The sequence below is a fragment of the Pelodiscus sinensis genome, chromosome 14 (genome assembly GCF_049634645.1).
Source record: "Pelodiscus sinensis isolate JC-2024 chromosome 14, ASM4963464v1, whole genome shotgun sequence".
Lineage (NCBI taxonomy): Eukaryota > Metazoa > Chordata > Testudines > Trionychidae > Pelodiscus > Pelodiscus sinensis.
Window position 1 is genome coordinate 29,598,026 of NC_134724.1, and position 19,753 is coordinate 29,617,778.

General features: G+C 43.9%; 1 protein-coding gene across 3 annotated transcripts in view; it reads left to right on the top strand.

Moving 5' to 3' along the window:
- The window catches only part of AQP9 (aquaporin 9), a 67,029-nt gene that overhangs the window by 31,756 nt on the left and 15,520 nt on the right, over positions 1-19,753 (top strand). The window contains exons 3-6 of one of the 3 annotated variants that reach the window (XM_006112466.4): positions 1,485-1,622; positions 6,059-6,177; positions 9,418-9,635; positions 15,412-19,737. In XM_006112466.4, coding sequence (XP_006112528.1) covers positions 1,485-1,622; positions 6,059-6,177; positions 9,418-9,635; positions 15,412-15,493 — 557 coding nt within the window. In that variant the 3' untranslated portion in view covers positions 15,494-19,737. The other 2 variants (XM_075897325.1, XM_006112465.4) reach the window with 2 other exon arrangements.

Genomic DNA, 19,753 nt, shown 5'->3' on the forward strand with positions numbered 1-19,753 from the left:
AGATGGCTTAAAGACCAAGAATCTTGGGTCTCTTCCAAGTCAAGTAAGTCAACCCACTAGAGTAGCACATTGCAGATCTAATTTTATCTGCCCATTCTAATGAGCTCCTGTAGCAGGTTATAATCCTCTCCCTGGCATGTACTCACGATGCATGGCTGGGGGATTGTGTGGTTATTGAAAGAAAAGAAAATTGTTCATTTCAGACAGAGCAAGAAAAAGAGAAAAAAGACAAGAACATACAACATTTACATGAAGGATTCTTAAATAAGTTGCCACCCCTGTATTAGCTCTACAAGGAAGAATTAGAGATCAGAATTCATTCCAGACTGATGCCACTAGGTGACAGCTTTGAAAAGAATACAAGGGAGGTCTTTCTCCTACTTGTTATCTATGTTTATCTGCTCACATGGAATAGATGCATACAGTTTCACAAGAGGATAATGCAGCCCAAGTAAGCATGGAAATTTCTCCATTACCACCCTTTGACAAAGATCACTTTCTTAAATACATTTTATCAAACAAAAGGCCAACATTTTCTCATCTCAATATATCCCTGAATGTGGTGTTACCTGGAAGCTGCTGTGTGTGGCATGTTCTACACTGTAGCAAAATCCAAGTTCATCATATTTACATTTTAGAATATTTTGAAGCCTGCTTATTAAGGTAACCAGAAATATGCATTTCTTAAGAATCTACTGTTCAGCCACCAATAATGAGGCTGACAAAGACATTCACACTTTTTTCTACTGTCAATGAAAAGGTGTTTGGGGAAGGGAATAATACGTGATCTAATAAACAACATGACTCCGATTTTGATAATGAAGTTGTTACAGTAAACTATTGGAAAAATATAGTCCTCCCTAAATATCCAGGTACTTACATGATCTCTATCACAAATACATCTAAGCACTGCCCAAATATTTAAAAGTAGACCTCTCTGCTTATACATTCACCACAGCAGCTCCCAGACCCCACCCCTTGGAACTCAGCATAGAAGTGTGGTTTGGGGTACCGCTACTTCTATTTACAGCTGAGGGGTAAGGGTGAAACTATTTTCTAAGGTTCCTCAGATTCCAGATAGCCACTAGCCAGAACAAAGCTGAGCAATCTGAGGTATTTTACTTTATGCCAGGGGAAGACTCAGTTCTTATCCAGCCCAGGATCAAAAGGGGAGCATAAAGATGACTTAATGCCCCTTTTCCCAAATGCAGATTAACATAGCCCAGCATTTGCAGTATGAACAAGTCAATGTTACCTACTATTCTTAATAAATGCTTGGAAAACAGAATGAATGATCAATAACTTTCTCCTTTCATCCCACCCCATCCCAATACGGTGAGAGGTAGCAAAATAACTGCTCGCTGAGCAAACCTATGCACATTGTCTAGTGTTCCGAAGTGTTTGCATGTTTACAAACACTCCACCTCCCCCCATTTCTCTGTGTTATCTATATGATCAGTATTGTTTTGTGATTTATTTCTCAGGTGGTCACATAAACCCAGCCGTTTCATTAGCCATGTGCGCAACTGGAAGGTTGAAATGGACCAAATTACCTTTTTATATATTAGCACAATTCTTGGGAGCATTTGTTGGAGCAGCAGCTGTCTTTGGGGTTTATTATGGTAAGTATATATTAGACAGGCCTAGCAGACTTGCTAGGAGTAAGGAAATCTCTGAGGGTACGTCTAGACTGCGGCGCTATTTCAGGATACATCCAGTATCCTGAAATAGCATTTTCTGCATCTTTACAGCATACCCGTTATTTTGAAATGCAATCAAAATAACAGGTATGCTATTCCGACGTCCCAGTAAACCTCATTCTATGAGGATTAAGGGACTTGTCAGAATACTGGTCTATTTTGAAATTTGGCGTTGTCTTTTCGAAATAGATTATCTTAAAATAAGCTCAAAATAAGCAATACAATTAGTATAGCTCAAATTGTGTCACTTATTTCGAGCTAGCACTGCAGTGTAGACGCACCCTGAGGCTTCAATGAGTTCTAAGCAGGCACAGGGGTCTGCCTCATGCAGCTCATTTCAGGACTGGGCCTTATGTCACAAAAGAGAAAGGAAGAACTAAGGGGGAAGGCTCTGACCTAACATTTCAGAAAACAGAAAAAGGTCTGCAATTTAGAAAAATTACTCATTCTTGGGAAATTAGACCCTCTAAAAACATGCATTTCTCACAAAGATTTTTAATTATTAGCATGTATATAGGGCTTCCCCTCCTCCAAGGACTTCAGAAATATTAAAAGACAGATCCAGCAGCCCTCATGCAAGTAATACTGGTGATGTTGTTCAGTGAGGCTACAGATTGGGATATCAAGTCTCATACCACCTCTCTGAGCTAGGTATTAAGCCTATAGATGGAAACTGAGGCAAAGGGGTTAAGTGGTGACTTGTTAAAGATAAGACTAGAATGCAGGAATTTCTGACTTCCCACTCTGTCTGGACCATGCTTCTCTCTATGGGTGTGTCTAGACTACATGCCTCCTTCGACGGAGGCATGTAGATTAGCCAGATCGGAAGAGGGAAATGAAGCCGCGATTAAAATAATCGCAGCTTCATTTAAATTTAAATGGCTGCCCCGATCTGCCGATCAGCTGTTTGTCGGCAGATCGGGGGAGTCTGGACGCGATGCGCCGACAAAGAAGCCTTTCTTCATCGGCACAGGTAAACCTGGTTTCACGAGGCTTACCTGTGCCGATGAAGAAAGGCTTCTTTGTCGGCGCATCGCGTCCAGACTCCCCCGATCTGCCGACAAACAGCTGATCGGCAGATCGGGGCAGCCATTTAAATTTAAATGAAGCCGCGATTATTTTAATCGCGGCTTCATTTCCCTCTTCCGATCTGGCTAATCTACATGCCTCCGTCGAAGGAGGCATGTAGTCTAGACACACCCTCAGACATGTTGTGGCATGATAGCGAAATAAAATAAAAGTCAGACTTATTGTATATTAAAAGTCCTCCCTGACTCGATAAATCATCCAAGACGTGATCATTTATTTAACCGCTGCTTCTTGTTTAAAAGGACTCACTCCATGCTTCTGTGGTCCCAGCCTTACCTCTCCCACCCTGGATTCTGTTAATCTCTCTGCGTGTTTGTATTTCATGAATGCTATTTTTCTTTGTTTTTTGCCACTGTCACCTAGGAGTTTGGATTATAGGAACCCTTTTTTCCAATTTCCCTAAGCCCTCTACTGTCTCTCTTCTTTAGTCATTGTTCATTCCCTCTACCCATACACGCTCCTCCCATTATACTATTGCTTGTGGTTTCTGAAACCAGAACAACTTTTCCAAAGAGTCTTAGGAGCATATGTCTCATTTAAAAAGTGATTTAGGCTCTTAGGCACCAAAGCCTATATAGAAGTCAATGGAACTTAGGTCCTTTTTATATTTTACCCCATAGTAAATTTTCCTTCATCACTTGGAGAAAGAAGATGGTACATCAAATAACAGGTTTCTGTTGTAATCTGACTGATATACATATATACAGGCAGTCCCCGGGTTACATGGATCCGACTTACATCGGATCCCTACTTACAAACGGGGTGAGGCAACCCCGCACTAGCTGCTTCCCCCTAGCAGACCAGGGAGACGCGAAGCTAGCGCCCCCCCCCCCCCCCCCCAGCAGACCAGGGAGACGCGGAGCGGCTTTTCTCAGCAGACACCTCAGCTTGAGAATAAAGGACTGAGGGAAGTGAGGTGTGGGAGAATAAAACTGAGCTCTGGAGAAATGTTTGGCTAGAGTTTCCCCTACAATATGTACCAGTTCCGACTTACATACAAATTCAACTTAAGAACAAACCTACAGTCCCTATCTTGTACGTAACCCGGGGACTGCCTATAATTAAACAAAAGCAGGGCACAGTTTTAAAGTTTTATTTTCCCTTTCTCTTAATTGGTAGTTGTGATGGAAGCATCCACCACTGAGAAGGAGGAGGTCCAAATGGGGAGAGCTAGTCAAGGGCTAACACAAAAGCTATTCACAGTTAAACTAATGCCAAGCCCACACAAAACTAGAAATAAAACAACCATGGGGCATACATGGCTGAATTGTTCTTTTCTCTCTCTCTCTCTCTCTCTCTCTCTAGCTTCCCCCTTTTCTTACAAAATGTACAGACCTGAGCACTCTTACCTCTGAGAACTTTCAGAAACCATTTTGAGTCTCCCCCTGGCTCTAGCCAAAGCCAGCGATGCTTACCAGTGGCCTCCGTTTTGAGATAGGCCAGGCTATTTCTACGCTCACATAGCACCATCTGAAGGCAGGAGTGTGGCAGAGAACGCAATGCTTGGTTTGTTCTCTTTACTTGTCTTTCATGGGTTCACAAGTGCTTGGCGTGGGTGACCCCTTCCTTCCTCCTGCTCAGGGTGTCAAGGTGACAAGTTGTTTCTAGATAGTTAACACACTACAAATTCACAGACGGAAAGTTATGAACTTCCTCCCCCGGTCCCATCATGTGGGCAGAGGAGATGGGCTGATGGTGTGAAACAAAAGAAAGGTAGAACAAAGGGACTATTCACACAGGTTTCCATGGCCTAAGAAGCCAAATTAGAGCCAGTTTTAGGAAGAGCTCATTCCAAGTTAGGATCTGGGCAGCGTATCTGGATCTTTAGGACCAGAATTTTGTCATCTCAAACCTTTTAAATTAAATTACAGAATGTTTTATGTTAAAATATCTTATTTTGTTATGTATAATGCATTCCTCATTTATTTTTGGCCTAATGAGTTTCCCCCCATGATATCGCACTGTAGCTGTAATGTGACAATAAGATAGACCTGCACCAACAGGGAGAGGGGAAGAAGGGGAAGCAAAGAGAGCAACTGCCCCTGTGCCTGGGGATTCAAAAGGGCCCAGGGCTCCCAGCTGCTGATGCCACCGCTGCTTCTACTACGAGGGCTGCATGGAACAGGAGCAGCGGTGCAGCGCACTCGAGGCAGCGCACTTGGGGCAGCACTGTAGATTTTCAGAAACCGAGGAGGGATTTTGGATGTCTGACTTCAGACACCTTAAAAAGGCCTGACTTTTGCAAAGGGGTGCTTAGCACATCATGATAATCAGGACACTGTAAGGTGCCTCAGGTTTGGCACCCAAGAAGATTACTAGTCAAGTCTGAAAAGCTTGGCCATGATGAAGACTGAGGCTAGAAATAGTAATACTTTACTTATGGACAAAAAGATAAGAAAAAAGGAACTGTATTCTGTCTGCTACTTGAGAAGAAAAGTAGGTTGGATAAGTAGGAAAATGCAACAGTCATTTCTTTTAGGCCAGGAGGGACTATAATTTGGGAAAGGAATGCAACTCTGAACATACTGGCAAATACTAAATTAGACAGAGAAATCAAGGGTAATAAGTCCACTGAATTCAAACACCAACTCCCAAACAGTGCCTTCCAGGGATCTGAGCTCTTTGGCTGGAAAATGTCTATATTTGAGAAAAGTGACTCCTTTTCTCCAGACAGGAAGATGTTAAGGTATCAGAAGAAATGTCTGGCAGGGGAGTAAAGTAAAGCCCTCCCACAGAGCAGAGAATTCAAGCTCTTTTGGGACCGGAGATTTCTCAGGCGAGTTCCTTTCCTACTGCAAGGGACTATACTATGTAATATTATGCAGTAATATGGCATTATTCCTTGTCTGCTGGAATTTGTAACCGGAATGGTCCTAGAACAATAAAATCAGAATGCTGCTGAAGCTGGATATCCCAAGATGTTACGTCAAGTCTAGAAACATTTTGTAGAACAATATAAAAGTGTTGAAGCCCAGGAAATGTTTCCAAGCACTGGTCTGGAGCGAGCAATCAGAAAGAAGGAACATTTGAGAACAGATCTGAAAGCTGGAATGTAACAGACAAGAGTGCACTGCAGTGCCTGAATGAATAGGAAAAATGAAACACTGAGGACGTGGTTTTATCTCTCCTCAGCCATTATTTATAAACATGACCTCATCCCCAAAAAAAACAGCATCCAGTAGCTTTGTAATGAGAATGTGATTTGCAATTCCCACTGTCTGTAATGTTGATAAGCAAGCATAACCAGGCAATGGCTATGTTTTCTGTAGATGCATTCATGAACTACAGTGGTGGAGAGCTTATAGTTACAGGATCTAATGCAACCGCCCATATTTTTGCAACTTATCCAGCTCCACATCTGTCTCTGATAAGTGGATTTGCAGATCAAGTAAGTACACAGAGAAAAACAAAATAAACCCCAGTCTTGTTACATTTGTTGTCTTGATTGTTGAAGCAAAATGTTGAAAAACAAAAAACTGGCCAATAAAAAAACTGCTATAATTCTAATAACTATGGCCAAGTTTATCATGTTGGTCATTTCATGTTATGCATCACATCGATGACGAGATATTACTGTCTGTAGAGAGACAAATTCAAATTTGTCATTCAAATTACAAGCAAAACTTTAAAATCGCTCTTTCCAGCCATGAGAGCCATGTTATGCACTAGATAACAGCTATTGTTGGCATGATTCTTGGAATTCTTCTCATAAGGTACGTTTACATTGCATGCTTATTTCGAAATAAGCTATTCTGGAGAAATACTCTAAAATAGCTTATTTCGAAATAGCATGTCTGCACTACAAGGAACCCTCAAAATTAGTCTGAGGCAGGCTTCCCTAATGTGAACCTGCTACCTCAATTTAGAGCCCCAGGAGGTAGTAGGTAGTAATTACTTTAAATGGCCCTGGGGAGGAGCTATTTCGAAATACCAACAGTGGAGTGTCCACACTACTGCTATTCCGAAATAGCTATTTTGGAATAGGCATTATTTCTCATGGAATGAGGTTTACAGAAGTTGGAATAAACCATCCATTATTTCAAATTTATTTTGAAATAACAGAATTGCTGTGTAGATGCTTGCATTGTTATTTCAGAATAACAGCCGTTATTCTGAAATAATGCTGCTGTGTAGACACATCCATATTGTAGATTTGTAAATGTACTGAGCCAGACCCTCAGCTGATGCAAACCTGCACTGTTCCATAATCTCCAGTGGAGTACACCAGCTAATGGTCTAGTCCATTTGGTATATGTATGTTATACTTTTCTAAATAGCAGTTTACTTCCTCATGGATGCTTCACCCCACTCTCCTCTGTACAAATGTTTGATGCTTAAAGAAAAATTGAGAAGATCCACCATAACCTCCATCTTTCTCCTCCCCTTCTAACACTTTCACCTTTTCCTTGCTCAATAACAGCAAGGTTTCTTACTTGCTGTCTAATCCCTCTGTTTGCCTTTTCTAGCACCATGGAAAAAGAATATACGATCATGCATGTAATGACTGGAGGGCCTGGATTACCATAAAAGGGAAAAGTCGATTTAAGCTATGCAACTCCAGCTACATTAATTACAGAGCTGGAGTCAAAGTATTTTAAATCGTGTTTTGACATTGTTCACACAGCGGGAGGTCAACAGGTGAACATGCTGTCATCTACCTCCTGTACTCCTCATGAGAAGGAGGACTATTGGCACTGCTGGGAGCGTCCTATCAGTTCAAACTAGTGGGTCTTCACTAGACCCATTAATTCAAATCCCAAAAGATCGACTGTAGCAGTGTCAATCTCCTCCATAGTGTAGACAAGCCCGTGCTGCCAGAAGGATGAAAATTCCATTTGGTGAAGGATTTTGAGATTTTCAAAACATGGCTTTATTTCAAACTTGAAAAAACCTGAATATTTCAAACTTGTTCTGCAAAAGATGTCTTTAAAAATTGTTCTGTATTGATCAGTATTTTGCAACAAATTACATTTTTGTTTTGTATTAAAAACATGATATACCAAAAAATTCAAAATGAAAAGTAATTTCAAAGTTAAAAAAAAAAGCAAAAACAAAAAGCCTGATTCCAAAAATGTCAATATGGGACAATCTGAAACTGCCAGGACTCTACCCTATTGCCCTAGGTTTTTCTCATATCTATATATATATTTGGGAAATTGACCCTATTTTGCAAAGTGTTTTGATTTGGTCAGAACTGTCTTTTCTGTGAGAAAGCTATTTTGTCAAAGTTTTCCCTTGCAATTCTATTACAAATTGTATCATAAGTCATATGCACAAAGGGCCCAATTAAAGGTTGTACAGGCAATGAAAATTCTGGCATTTTCTAACTTTTGAGCACTTAACTTTGTAAACTAATGTTCTTCAATGTAGGTTTTAGATGCAATACCAGAATAAAAATGGGCTCTCTCTCTCGACTGTAAATTTAGGGGAATAAGCTGTGTCTGCATAAAGCACCTTTATTCTGGTATACAGAATTGACCATCCTAGGAGTTAAATTATATTGGTAAAACACATCACACCCCTAACCAAAATAGCTAAGTTACTACAAAAACCTGAGTGTAAATAAGTCCTCAGACACTGGGGCTATGTCTAGACTGCAAGCTTCTTTCGGAAGAGATCTTTCAAAAAAAACTTCTTCCGAAAGAGAGCGCCCACACACAAAAGTGCATCGAAAAGTGATCTACTTTTTCAAAAGATAGTGTTCACAATGAATAGATGCTCTGTCACATGTAATCTGTGATTACTATGGACGGGGTGGCCACCAGGACACCTGTGCTTTTTCCTCTTCTTTCAAAAGAACACCCTCTTCCCCGCTTCCAAAAGAGCACTTTCGGAAAAAGGCTTCTTCCTCGTAGAAAGAGGATTACCAATGCCGGAAAAACCCCTCTATTCTTTCGATTTACTTTCGAAGGAACGTGATTGCAGTGTGGCCGTAACTCAGGTTTTGTCAGAAAAATGGCTGTTTTTCCAACAAAACTCTGTAGTGTCCTTCCAAACTCCATTCCACTCATTCTGGCTTGTAAATCTTGCCATTTCCTTCTCCACAACATTGCTCAGATTTGCCCTTTGCTTTCTGCTCAGACAGTCTCTTTATGTCTACGTACACACACACACACACACACACACCCCTCTGAATGACCTGTAGGATTTAAGCCCATCATTAGCAAAAATGGTTCTGTAGCAACTTTTTAAATGTTTATAGATTCTGTGTTTAAATAGTCACTTCAGCTAACTATCAAATTGTGCAACAGGGATGGCTAAGCAAGGCAGAAATATGAAGCAATTAGTTTTGTGTTGGCAAAATCACTGCATAAAGGAATGTGATCTGCCAGGAACCAACCAATCAGTTTACATTGCATTTCTCTGCTTGTATTTCTTAGTACTTTTATAACTATTATTGCTTGAGCTCCTGCGTATTATGTGTTTGCCTATTATGTGATGAACATTTGGGTGGAGTTGAATTTTTTAAAAATTTTGGGTGGTTAATGCTAATAAATGGGATGAAACTGATTATCAAATGCAAATGTCACAAAATTTGGGGGAAGTTCAGATTCTGACCCAGACAGACCGCTCTCTTATTAGAGCGCGTGTGTATATTTAGTCAATATATTTTCTTTTCATTGGACAGGTGATGTCAACAGCTCTTCTCGTTCTGATTGTCTTTGCTATTTTTGACACCAAAAACATGGCTGTACCAAAGGGCTTGGAACCCATTGCAGTTGGACTGCTTATCCTTCTGCTCTCTTGTTCCTTGGGCATGAATAGTGGTTGTGCCATGAACCCAGCCAGGGACCTAAGCCCAAGGATTTTCACAGCCATAGCAGGATGGGGTTTCGAAGTATTCACGTAAGTAACCTTGCATTAGTGGGACACGAATATATTCCTGTTCAGTGTTGTTCTGCTGAGAGATTAAGACCCCCATCAAGCCTGGTACTTACACATATACCATGTTCACATATGTAAGAAGTAGTCCCTCCCAGTCAAATCAAAGGGGACTATTCACCTGTTTGAAGTTTGACACAAATGATTAATACTTAATGAGGATTTTCAGCACATCCAAAGAATAAAAGTTGTATTTCCTCAAATAGCAGGTACAGTTTCAGGCAGACCCTCCCAAAATATTATGGGTTTGCAAATAACACTGAAAATAGCACAAAGGAAATGCTTTCTTCTCTTACAGCAACAACAAAAACTGCTGTGGAGACTCAGCAGTTAGTACAGTGACAAGTGCACTAAAAGTCATTTAGACAGATCAGGCAAGATGGGTGAGGTAACACCTTTCACTAGTCCAACTTCTAATGCTGAAAGAAGTCACTGAGCTTTCAAAGCACTCTTCTTCTGGTCTGGGAAAGATAAGGAGAGCACTGTGTAAGGTCAGAAGCTTGTCTCTCGTAGGAGTTGGTCCAGTCAGAGACATTACCTCTCCCACACTGTCTCTCTAATAGCCTGGGACCAACATGGCTGCCCACAATATCACTGTAAAGAACATAAATAGATCAGGCTGACTTGGATTATTATTTTGAAAGTTGAATGCCAGTAACTGCAGCAATATAAAAAAATCGAAAGCTCTGATGCTGAGCCTGTTTGACGCCTCCTTAGTTTTCATGTTTCCACATGTACTCTCAAATCCTTGGTTTGCACACATTGAGTTGGTTAGGTACACAATTAGCCATGTGCACGTACCAAAAACAGAGCTTGCCTATGTCCAGTTGTAGTCAGGTGCCTGTTTTGTACATACACAATCAGCACTGTTTTCAAATCTTTCTTCAGGAGAAGGAATCTCTGGTTGGTTGGTTTTGTATTGCTAATTGTTTACAATTAAGAATCCCAATTTCTTACCACAACTACTTCAGAGCCCTCGATATCTACAGGATAAATATTCAGAGCCCCTAATATTCCATACAAAGATTACTAAGTAGCTCTTACAAATTCTCAGCAATAGATCTCAAGGCATTTATAAAAGAACTCAGTATAATTACCTCATTTTACACATAAGGAAACTGAGGCACCAAGTGTCTGTGAAGTGTCTTAGCCACGGTCCCCCAACAGGACAGTAGCAGAGTTAGAAATAGATCACAGAACTCTCAAGTTCCAAACCAGTGCTCTAGCCATTAGGCAACAGTGACGTTTAAAATATGGAGCACGTGCAGTATACAATTTCATATTTGAGGGGAAAACCTTTCATTACAAACTAGAAGATTTACCTAGCATTGCCCAGGTCCTTTAGGGCAGGGGGCTGGCCATGTGGAGGGTGTAGAAGTTAGGGCAGGGTCTTGGAAGTGTCTCCTCGTAGCCCCTCTGGCAGCCAAGGCCTTCTATCTCCCCCCAGAGCCTCCCCACAGCTGCCAGGGACCTCCTGTCTCCGCCATTTCCCCCAGTCACCAGGGACCTTCTGTCTCCCCACAGCCATCAGCAGCCTTTTCCCTGCCCCTCCCCTCCTGTACTGTGGCCAAGTGCCAGGGATGGGGGAGGGAAGGGTTTGGGGCAGGGTGACTACTTACCCAGTCTGTTGGCAGTCAAGATATCAGAGTCCCAGCTCTGCTGGCCATTCTTTTGGTGGTATGGCTGCCCCCAGTTTTCTCTCTGCAGTATAGCTCTCCCCTGTGGGCTCGCTGCCCCCCAGTGACCACTCTCAGTATTGTGTCCCTCCTCTCTCTGCCCCTCCCTTTCCATGCTATGGGCGAATGGGACTGTTTTCCATTTTCTTGGCACAACCAAACCCTGACCTTGCTTTAAGTTAGGATAAGAGGAAGCTGCTTATCAAATTTGGTGGTCCTAGGTCCTACCATTTAGGAGGAGCTCTTGCACAGACTCACAGAGAGACAAACAGATGCACATTTCTAAAATATATAGATTGACTAGCAATTTTGCTGGAGAAGGTTGGGAAGCCTTGTGAATAGATTCTTCTCTCCTCATATGAGGTGTCATACATATATATATTTTAAAAATCTACAAGAATACTATATTCAGAAGAAAATGCATTCATCACCTGTTTCTGGTCATTTTTGTTAGTTTTGGCTGGGATTTATAGTCAGGTGGGAAATATATCTGCACCAGAGAGACCATATGGAGCATTTAAAAGAGAGAGCACAGAATGTCTTACAGCAGATCTCTGATCTCCACCAGAACAAATAATCTGAAACATCTCAGACACATATAAATTAAGTAAGACATCTTCCTCTCTGTCCTCATTTACCCTGCAGCTGTCACTGGTGAGCCAGTTACAACAGGATTGTTTCCTTACCCATTTACAACATAGTCTCAAGTTGGCGTACAGACAGTTACATGGAGTGTTGCATAGCAAGGCTAAAATTTAGGTATGTCAGTTGCAGAATACAGATAAGGTCCCACATACACAAAACTTTGAATAATAATGTAAGTAGGTCTGTGACAAGATTTTGGTTTTGCCCAACCCATTGGAAATGTGTTGTCAAGCCATTCTGTATATCTCAGAGGGGGACAGAGAAGGCTTCTAACAATACAGTTTGGATAAGATCATTCCACAGTTACCACATGGTGTCCACTAATGGGTCTGATACTGAAAATACTAATTTCTTAAAGAAAAACATAAGGCAGTGGGGGTATGTCTACACTACCCTCCTAGTTCGAACTAGGAGGGTAATGTATGCATACCGCACTTGCTAATGAAGCCCGGGATTTGAATTTCCCGGGCTTCATTAGCATAAGCGGGGAGCCGCCATTTTTAAATCCCCGCTGCTTCGAACCCCGTGTAGCGCGGCTACACGGGGCTCGAACTAGGTAGTTCGGACTAGGGTGCCTATTCCGAACTACCGGTACACCTCGTTTCACGAGGAGTACCGGTAGTTCGGAATAGGACCCTAGTCCGAACTACCTAGTTCGAGCCCCGTGTAGCCGCGCTACACGGGGTTCGAAGCAGCGGGGATTTAAAAATGGCGGCTCCCCGCTTATGCTAATGAAGCCCGGGAAATTCAAATCCCGGGCTTCATTAGCAAGTGCGGTATGCATACATTACCCCGCTAGTTCGAACTAGCGGGGTAGTGTAGACATACCCTGGCAGAGTGGAAGGAGACCTTCTTATACTCATACAAGTAGGTCTTTGAAGCCTACTGTCTCAATGGAAAGTCAAATTTTGCAAGGCTTGGCTCCCACTTCAGGGCCATAATACTAGAACCTCGTAACAGCCATGATTAAACATCATTTCCACTAAAAGTTCTGGTTACAGCGAGAAAAAAAAAAAGCCAGAGAGTCAGATGCAAATACTTAAGCTTGTGGTTGATGAGCTGACAGGTGAACAAAATGTGAAGAGGTGATAGGGACATTGCTACAGATGAGTATTTTACTACAGTATCTGAAACTATCTAGCAGCAGTGGAATTTTTCCCCCTTGAGTTTATCATGGCCCACAATGATTCCGAAAGACTAGATAAGCACAGTGTTTCCTTAAGCGATATTAGCAGTTCACTGAATATCAGAGTGAAAGTTCTGTATGAGCTGTGCAGCCAGTTATTGTTCCTTTCAATATTACATCTGCAGTGTATTTAATCTCCCCTGAAACTGCCTCTGGATTCCTTTAGAGAGCCAAGTTGTGTGAGGCAATATCTTTTATTGGACCAACTTCTGTTGGCAAGAGAGACAAGCTTTCAAGCCACACAGAGCCCTTCTTCAGGTCAGACTTCCTTTGTGCCAGGGAATTATTTTAGTTATATTGTGTAGTAATAGTGCCCTCTGGCGGCTAGCTGCGAGAGATCACTCCTAATATTTCCATACTGAAGCTTACGGGTTTATCTGCTTCTCCTGTGTAAAGGTAATTCATAGGCAACATTCAGGGTATGTCTACACTATGGGACAAGGTCAAATTAAGATATGCAACTTCAGCTATGTTAATTGTGTAGCTTAAGTCGAAGTAGCTTAACTAGACTTTTGGCTCTGTCAACACTGCAGGAAGTTGAAGGGAGAACACTCTTCTTTTGACTTCTCTTACTCCTCGTGGAAGCAGGACTACCGGCATCAACCGGGCTGCCCCTCTCATTTCAAATTGGCTGTCTTGATTAGACCTGCTAATTCGAACCCTGGAAGATCAACAGCGGCAGCTTCGATCTTCTCTGTAATGTAGATGTACCCTCAGATAGCTACAATCTACATACATCTCTGCTGCCATGTCTGGCTTGAACAGTGCAATTACCAAACAGCATTAACTAAAACCAACTTCTGTTCTGAAGAGGCTCAGAACTACAAAAGTTTTGTGTACTGTGCGTTTTTGTGCAGCAGCATAGTATGCATTGTTTTAGAAGGTGAAGGCAGCAGCAGATTTAGGGCAGGGCGAGCGGAGCGGCTGCCCCAGGCCCCGCGCTTCCCGAGGCCCCGCGCATACGCCATGGTGCCACGGTGCATGTGCCGTGTCAAAGGGGCGGCCCCGCGAAACTTTGCTGCCTGGGGCCCCGCAGCGCTGTCAGGGGCCTCGCGGCACTCTCATCCGCCCCTGCATGAAGGCGCATTTAGAAATCCCCAGAATGTAAACAGTTTGAATTCTCTGAAAAATCAAATCAGAATGATTTTAATCTCAATACCCTACTTAAAAAGTCAAGAGAAGTGTTGGAAGGTGCATTAATAGCCTTTGATTCCCTGTGCATGTACCTTCAACTAGCCACATTCTCCTGTTGTTGGGAAATTTTCAACCAGTGACAGGAAAGAGAATAGGCATTTTTCAAACAAAGAAAAGGCGACTGTAAAACCATAAATATGAGCAAGGGGGCATAAGCACTCTGTGTAATGTTGAAATCTTTAAAAATTACTAGAGTTATACCTCAGACTGTCCCTTTAAAATGTAACCTATAGTAGCTAATTTGCACCCATAGGTGTAATGTTCTCTCTGTGATGTAACTGCTCCATGTTTAAAAATCTTCACAATATCTTGTTTAATATATTTTATTCCATGTAATTCCATTCCAGAGTTTCTGATTAATCACACTCATCTGTTCACATGCAGTTTTAGTACAGAGGGAGGAATACTGGACCAAATACCTATTATAATTAGGGGAGGTCTACTTAAATCGCAGGAAGAAAACCACATCTTTCATAGGTTGGTCATGGCATAAATAGCAGATATGTTACATGGTGCAGTGTGTGTGAGAAATATCTACCAAGTTTGTTTTTTATCCACAAAAATGTTGTGATTTCTCCACAGCATCTCTCAGACTGGGGCCCTTGCCCCAAAAGTAAGTTGGGGGGGTCTATTAGAGGGGCATAGTATAGTCACTGTTACTTCTCCACTGTTGCCGATGGCAGCACTGCTCGATACCAGGCAGTGAGAAAGGGGCAGCTCTGAAGGAAGCACTGCTGCCCGCAGCAATGGAGAAGTGAGGGTGGAATGGGATTCCCCCTCACTTCTGTGCTCCTATTGGCTGTGGCGCTGCCTTCAGAGTGGTGTACCAGGCTAACAGCCACCACTCAACACTCTGCCTTCAGAATGAGGTGGCCAGAGACAGGATGTCCAGGATGTGATTTCCTGCAAATTCGGTAGACCCCTTATTTATGGGAGATGTCCCATTAGGGGAGATTTTCCTGCTGAGTCCAGTTTTGGGTGTAGCAAGGTGAGAGACTAGAGCCAAGCTACTTACAGCTCCCTGATTCTTCTGTCTCAGCTCTCCCAAGGACCAGCTGGGGATGACCAGAGTGCAATGCACTTCCACCACCACTGCTCCCCAGCTGTACTGTGCTCCCTGAGCCAGGGACTGCAGAGAAGAAAACACAGGCATCAACTTTATCAGCCCTGCACCCACTAGCCTGTCTCCTGTACCAAAGGCATCTCTAGCTGCAAGCTCTCTTGGTCTTTAATTGCATGAAAAAAGTGGGCAGAATGTAGCAGGAGCAGAGGAAATACTTTATTAGCACAAGGACATAATTGGATTATTTCCTTCTGACAAGGCAGCACTGCTATATGCTGCTGGGGAACAGGAGAACTGAATGTGTATCAGTGGAGCCAAGGGAAGTCACAAAGAATACTTGCCTCTGTTTCAGTGGAGGAGAACAGCGGGTAAAGGCAACTCAGAACTCAAGCATCTCCTAAGTTTAGCTTTGGCATCAGCTTCAGTGGTGACTACTCTCCCACCATCATAGCAGGAAGGAAAATGCCAGAACGGCAGTTGTTCACTACAAGCAAGGGCCATGATGTATTGTAGAGAATATAAAATAGGGAGAACTGGAGCCTCATCTTCATTGGCTGTCTGTGTGTGTGTACATGTATGTACCAAGGCTACTGATTGAGTACATGGTAATCCAGAGTCCAGATTTCAGATGGCCATTAAGTCTGAGCAATGAATGGAGCTACAGTCTCCCTGGGACAATGTCTAGGACTATTTTATACCCCCTAGCAAGATAGTAACAACTCCAAAGGAGAAAACCCAGACTATGGCATAAAGACTGAGTAAAGAAAGAATAATTTCATGAAATAGGCATTGTAAAAACTGAAAAAAATACCAGTATTTGTACTGTGGCTAAATGTAAATTCACTTCCACAAAATTATATTGTCATACACTGAGTAATTATTTATTTAGTGTAAAAATGGATTTTCAATTGTTTATAACAATCTCCTAGAATGATCTTCCAGTAAAAACCTCTCTCAAATTAATTTATCTTTTCATATTTGGAAAAAAATGTTGCCTCTTCATTTCCAGTATGCAGTAAATGGAGGTGACACTTTTTTGCTTGAGAATCACATCTTCAGTTAATATATCATGTTACTGAGCCAAAATCGCTCATTATACCAATATAATTGAGTATACTGTTAGCGCTCTGGGACCAGAGCTCACAATTAACCAGAGCTCTTGACTGTATATATCTAGAATAGGGACAACACCGAGGGCAGGTCTACAGTAGAAAATTCTTTCAAAATAACTAAAATCAAAATAATTGTGGGATTAACAAAATCAAAATAGCACATCCCCACTATGGGGAAGCATTAAAATTAGTCAGAATTATTTTGAAATAGTCTCCAATCACTGTGGGTGTGCTGTCAGACTTGGAGCCTCCGGAAGCATTCTGGGGAGGGCACCTGGAGGGCAGACACTTCGTGGCTGCTTGGCCAGGCAAGCTGTGAGGTGTGCTTTCAGGGGATCCTCTCTACAGCTGCGTCTCACACGCCACTCCTCCACTTCCTCCTCCCTTGTGGGACACAAAATTGAAGCAGTGTGCCCTGATTGCCATTGCGGATGCCACAGCACTCAAAGCATGAAGCCGGGGCTGCTGCAAAGCAGTGTCAGATTCACAGGCCTCATGCTGCACCTCATGGTGCAGTACTTCCAAACTGCCCACATACTGCTCCAGCAGGACAAAGACCAGCCCTGCTCACCCAGTTCCTGGCACTCCTGCTGCTGTGCATGATCCTCAGTCCCCTGCATACCGTTGGAGACCAGTTCAGACAGGTGGAACTGCATCATCTTGTAGCGACGGGACAACCAGCAGCGGCTGCAGAACTTCTGCATATGGAAGGCCACCTTCCTCAAGCTTTGTGGGTGGCTCACTTCTTCCCTCAGGTAACAGGACACCCGACTCAAACCTGCCATACACATGCAGAAGCGCGTTGCCATTGCACTCTGGAAGCTCACCATGTCAGACAGCTACCACTCCATCAGGGACCAGTTCAGTGTCAAGAAATCCAGAGTCAGGGCTGTTCTCCTGTAGTAGCCAAGGCCATCAACCAGGTGCTGCTACGGACGTTCATCACTCTGGGGAACATGGACACCATCATCGATGGCTTTGCCCCATGGGCTAGATAGCATGCACATCCCCATCCTGGCCCCTGACCATCATGCCTTGAACTACATCAGCAGGAAGGTGCACTTCTCCATGGTGCTGCAGTCCCTTGTGGATTACAAGGGATGCTTCACTGACATCAAGATGGGCTGTTTGGGGAAGCCATACAACACCCACATCATCCAGGATTCCTGCGGTTCTGAAAGATGCATGCTGGCACTTTTTCCCCTGACTGCACCATCAGTGTCCGAGAGGTGGACATGCCCATCATCATTCTGAGCAACACAGCCTACCCCTTGCTCCGCTGGCTCATAAAGCCCTGCAAGGGCTGCCTGGACCCAAGCAAGGAACACTTCAATTCTAGGCTGGATCTCAATGAGCATGACATCCCCTTCATGGTGGTGGCCTGCTGCATGCTCCAAAACCTGTGTGAGGGCTATAGGGAGACTTTTCTGCCAGAGTTGGGGGCTGATGCTGAACGGCTGGCCAGGGCACACAAGCAGCCAGAAACCAGAGCCATACAGAGAGCCTATCAAGGGATGGTGCTCTTCAGGGAGGTCTCAAAGGAAAGTTTTATCCAAGGCCAGCTGTGAGATTCTCCCCTGTGCCTGTCCACAAGGGGCCCCTGCATTCCCTGTGTGTGCCTTTCCTCTCCCACCCTTCCCACCTTCCCCCTCCACAGCAGAGCAAATAAAAAAGCCTTCTTTTGTGAAAAACATGACTGTTTACTGGGGGAGGGACTGGTAAAGAACCTGGAATGAGGAAGAAGAGCTCAGGGATGGGGTTGGAAGTGGCACCTGCCTCCACATGGTCAGGAGGCTTTTGCTGCCTGAGAGGTCCCACTGCCATGTCTTCTGGGACCCCAGTGGCCCTGGGGGGGGGGTTAAGGGGAAGCCATGGGAGGCAGGGAGGTGGGCTGGTGGCCTGCTCCATGCACAAGGTCATGTGCTCCATCACCGAGGTAAGGGAGGAGCACATGGCCTCGTGCTGACACCCCACTTGGTCCCAGGCAGCCTTCCTCTGCTCCCAGTTAGCGGTCTGCTCCTGGCGCTCCTACTCAAGCCCCTGGATGAGGGACTGCAGGCAGCCCTTCTGCTCACACATGAGGTCTTCCTGGGTTCTCTTCCACCTGCTGATCCTGCAGAGTTGGGTAGATAGCATGGGAGGTGGGGGATGCACCAACCTTGCAGCTGGCCCAGCTGTGAAGAAAAGTTACGAGGGCAGTCATCCCAGGAGACACTGTGTATGAACCCTAGCCCTACTCTCTGAGCTGACACTGAAGGTCTCAGTTCAAACTATGGAAATGTGCTTCGGGCAAGGCCATATGTTGCCTAGAAAGCAGGCACTTTCCAGCTGGGGTCCAGATGTCCCAGGGGAGCATCAGTACAGCCACAGCCTGGGGACAAGCAGGCATGGAAAGGTGCCAGCCAGGCCAGGAGCCTGCAGATGGGAGCAGAGGACGGGGCGGCTTGGCTTCCTTCTGTGTCCCACACATGCTGGGTCTGGCACTGGTGGAGTCCCACACAAAGAGTATGTCTACACTACAGTGTTATTTCGAAATATCTTATTTCAAAATAGCTATTTTGAAATAGCTTATTTCGAAATAACGCATCTACACACAAAATGCATTTTGAAATAGCATTTTGCTATTTTGAAATAGCACGTCCACACTGAGTAGACTCTGAATCGCATTTAAGGCTGGCAGGAACCAGTTCCAGCAGGGCACCAGGTCAGGACTTTCTGTGTGGGGCGGCTGCCTGAGGCTATCGGAGGTCTGTGCTTAAAGGGACCCCCCCCGGACAGCCAATTCTCAGGTTTCCCTGCTTGTTTGTCTACCTTGATAAGGAACAGCAAAGCATTTTGTCTCTGTGTGCTCTGGTTGCCCTCACTTGGGACACCACAGCATGCAACAACATGGAGCCAGAGCTGCCCCATGGCACTTTGGGGCTTCTCTTGGACGCGTTGCTACGAGACTGGCTGCACTTTCTGCAGGCTGCCATCCGGGAGGTCCATCAGGGGGCTGTCAGTATCCAGGAGGTCCTGCGGGAGAGCTTCCACCTTGAGGAACACTAAGAGCCTCCCTGGTCTGCCCCACTGGAGGCTTGTGCCTCATTCCTCCCTCACGTCCTTCCACTTACCCCTTCCTAACCCTCCTTCCTGATGTTAAATAAAATACATGTATTTTCATGAACACAAACTCTCTTCATTTAACAAAACTGGGCGGGAGGGAA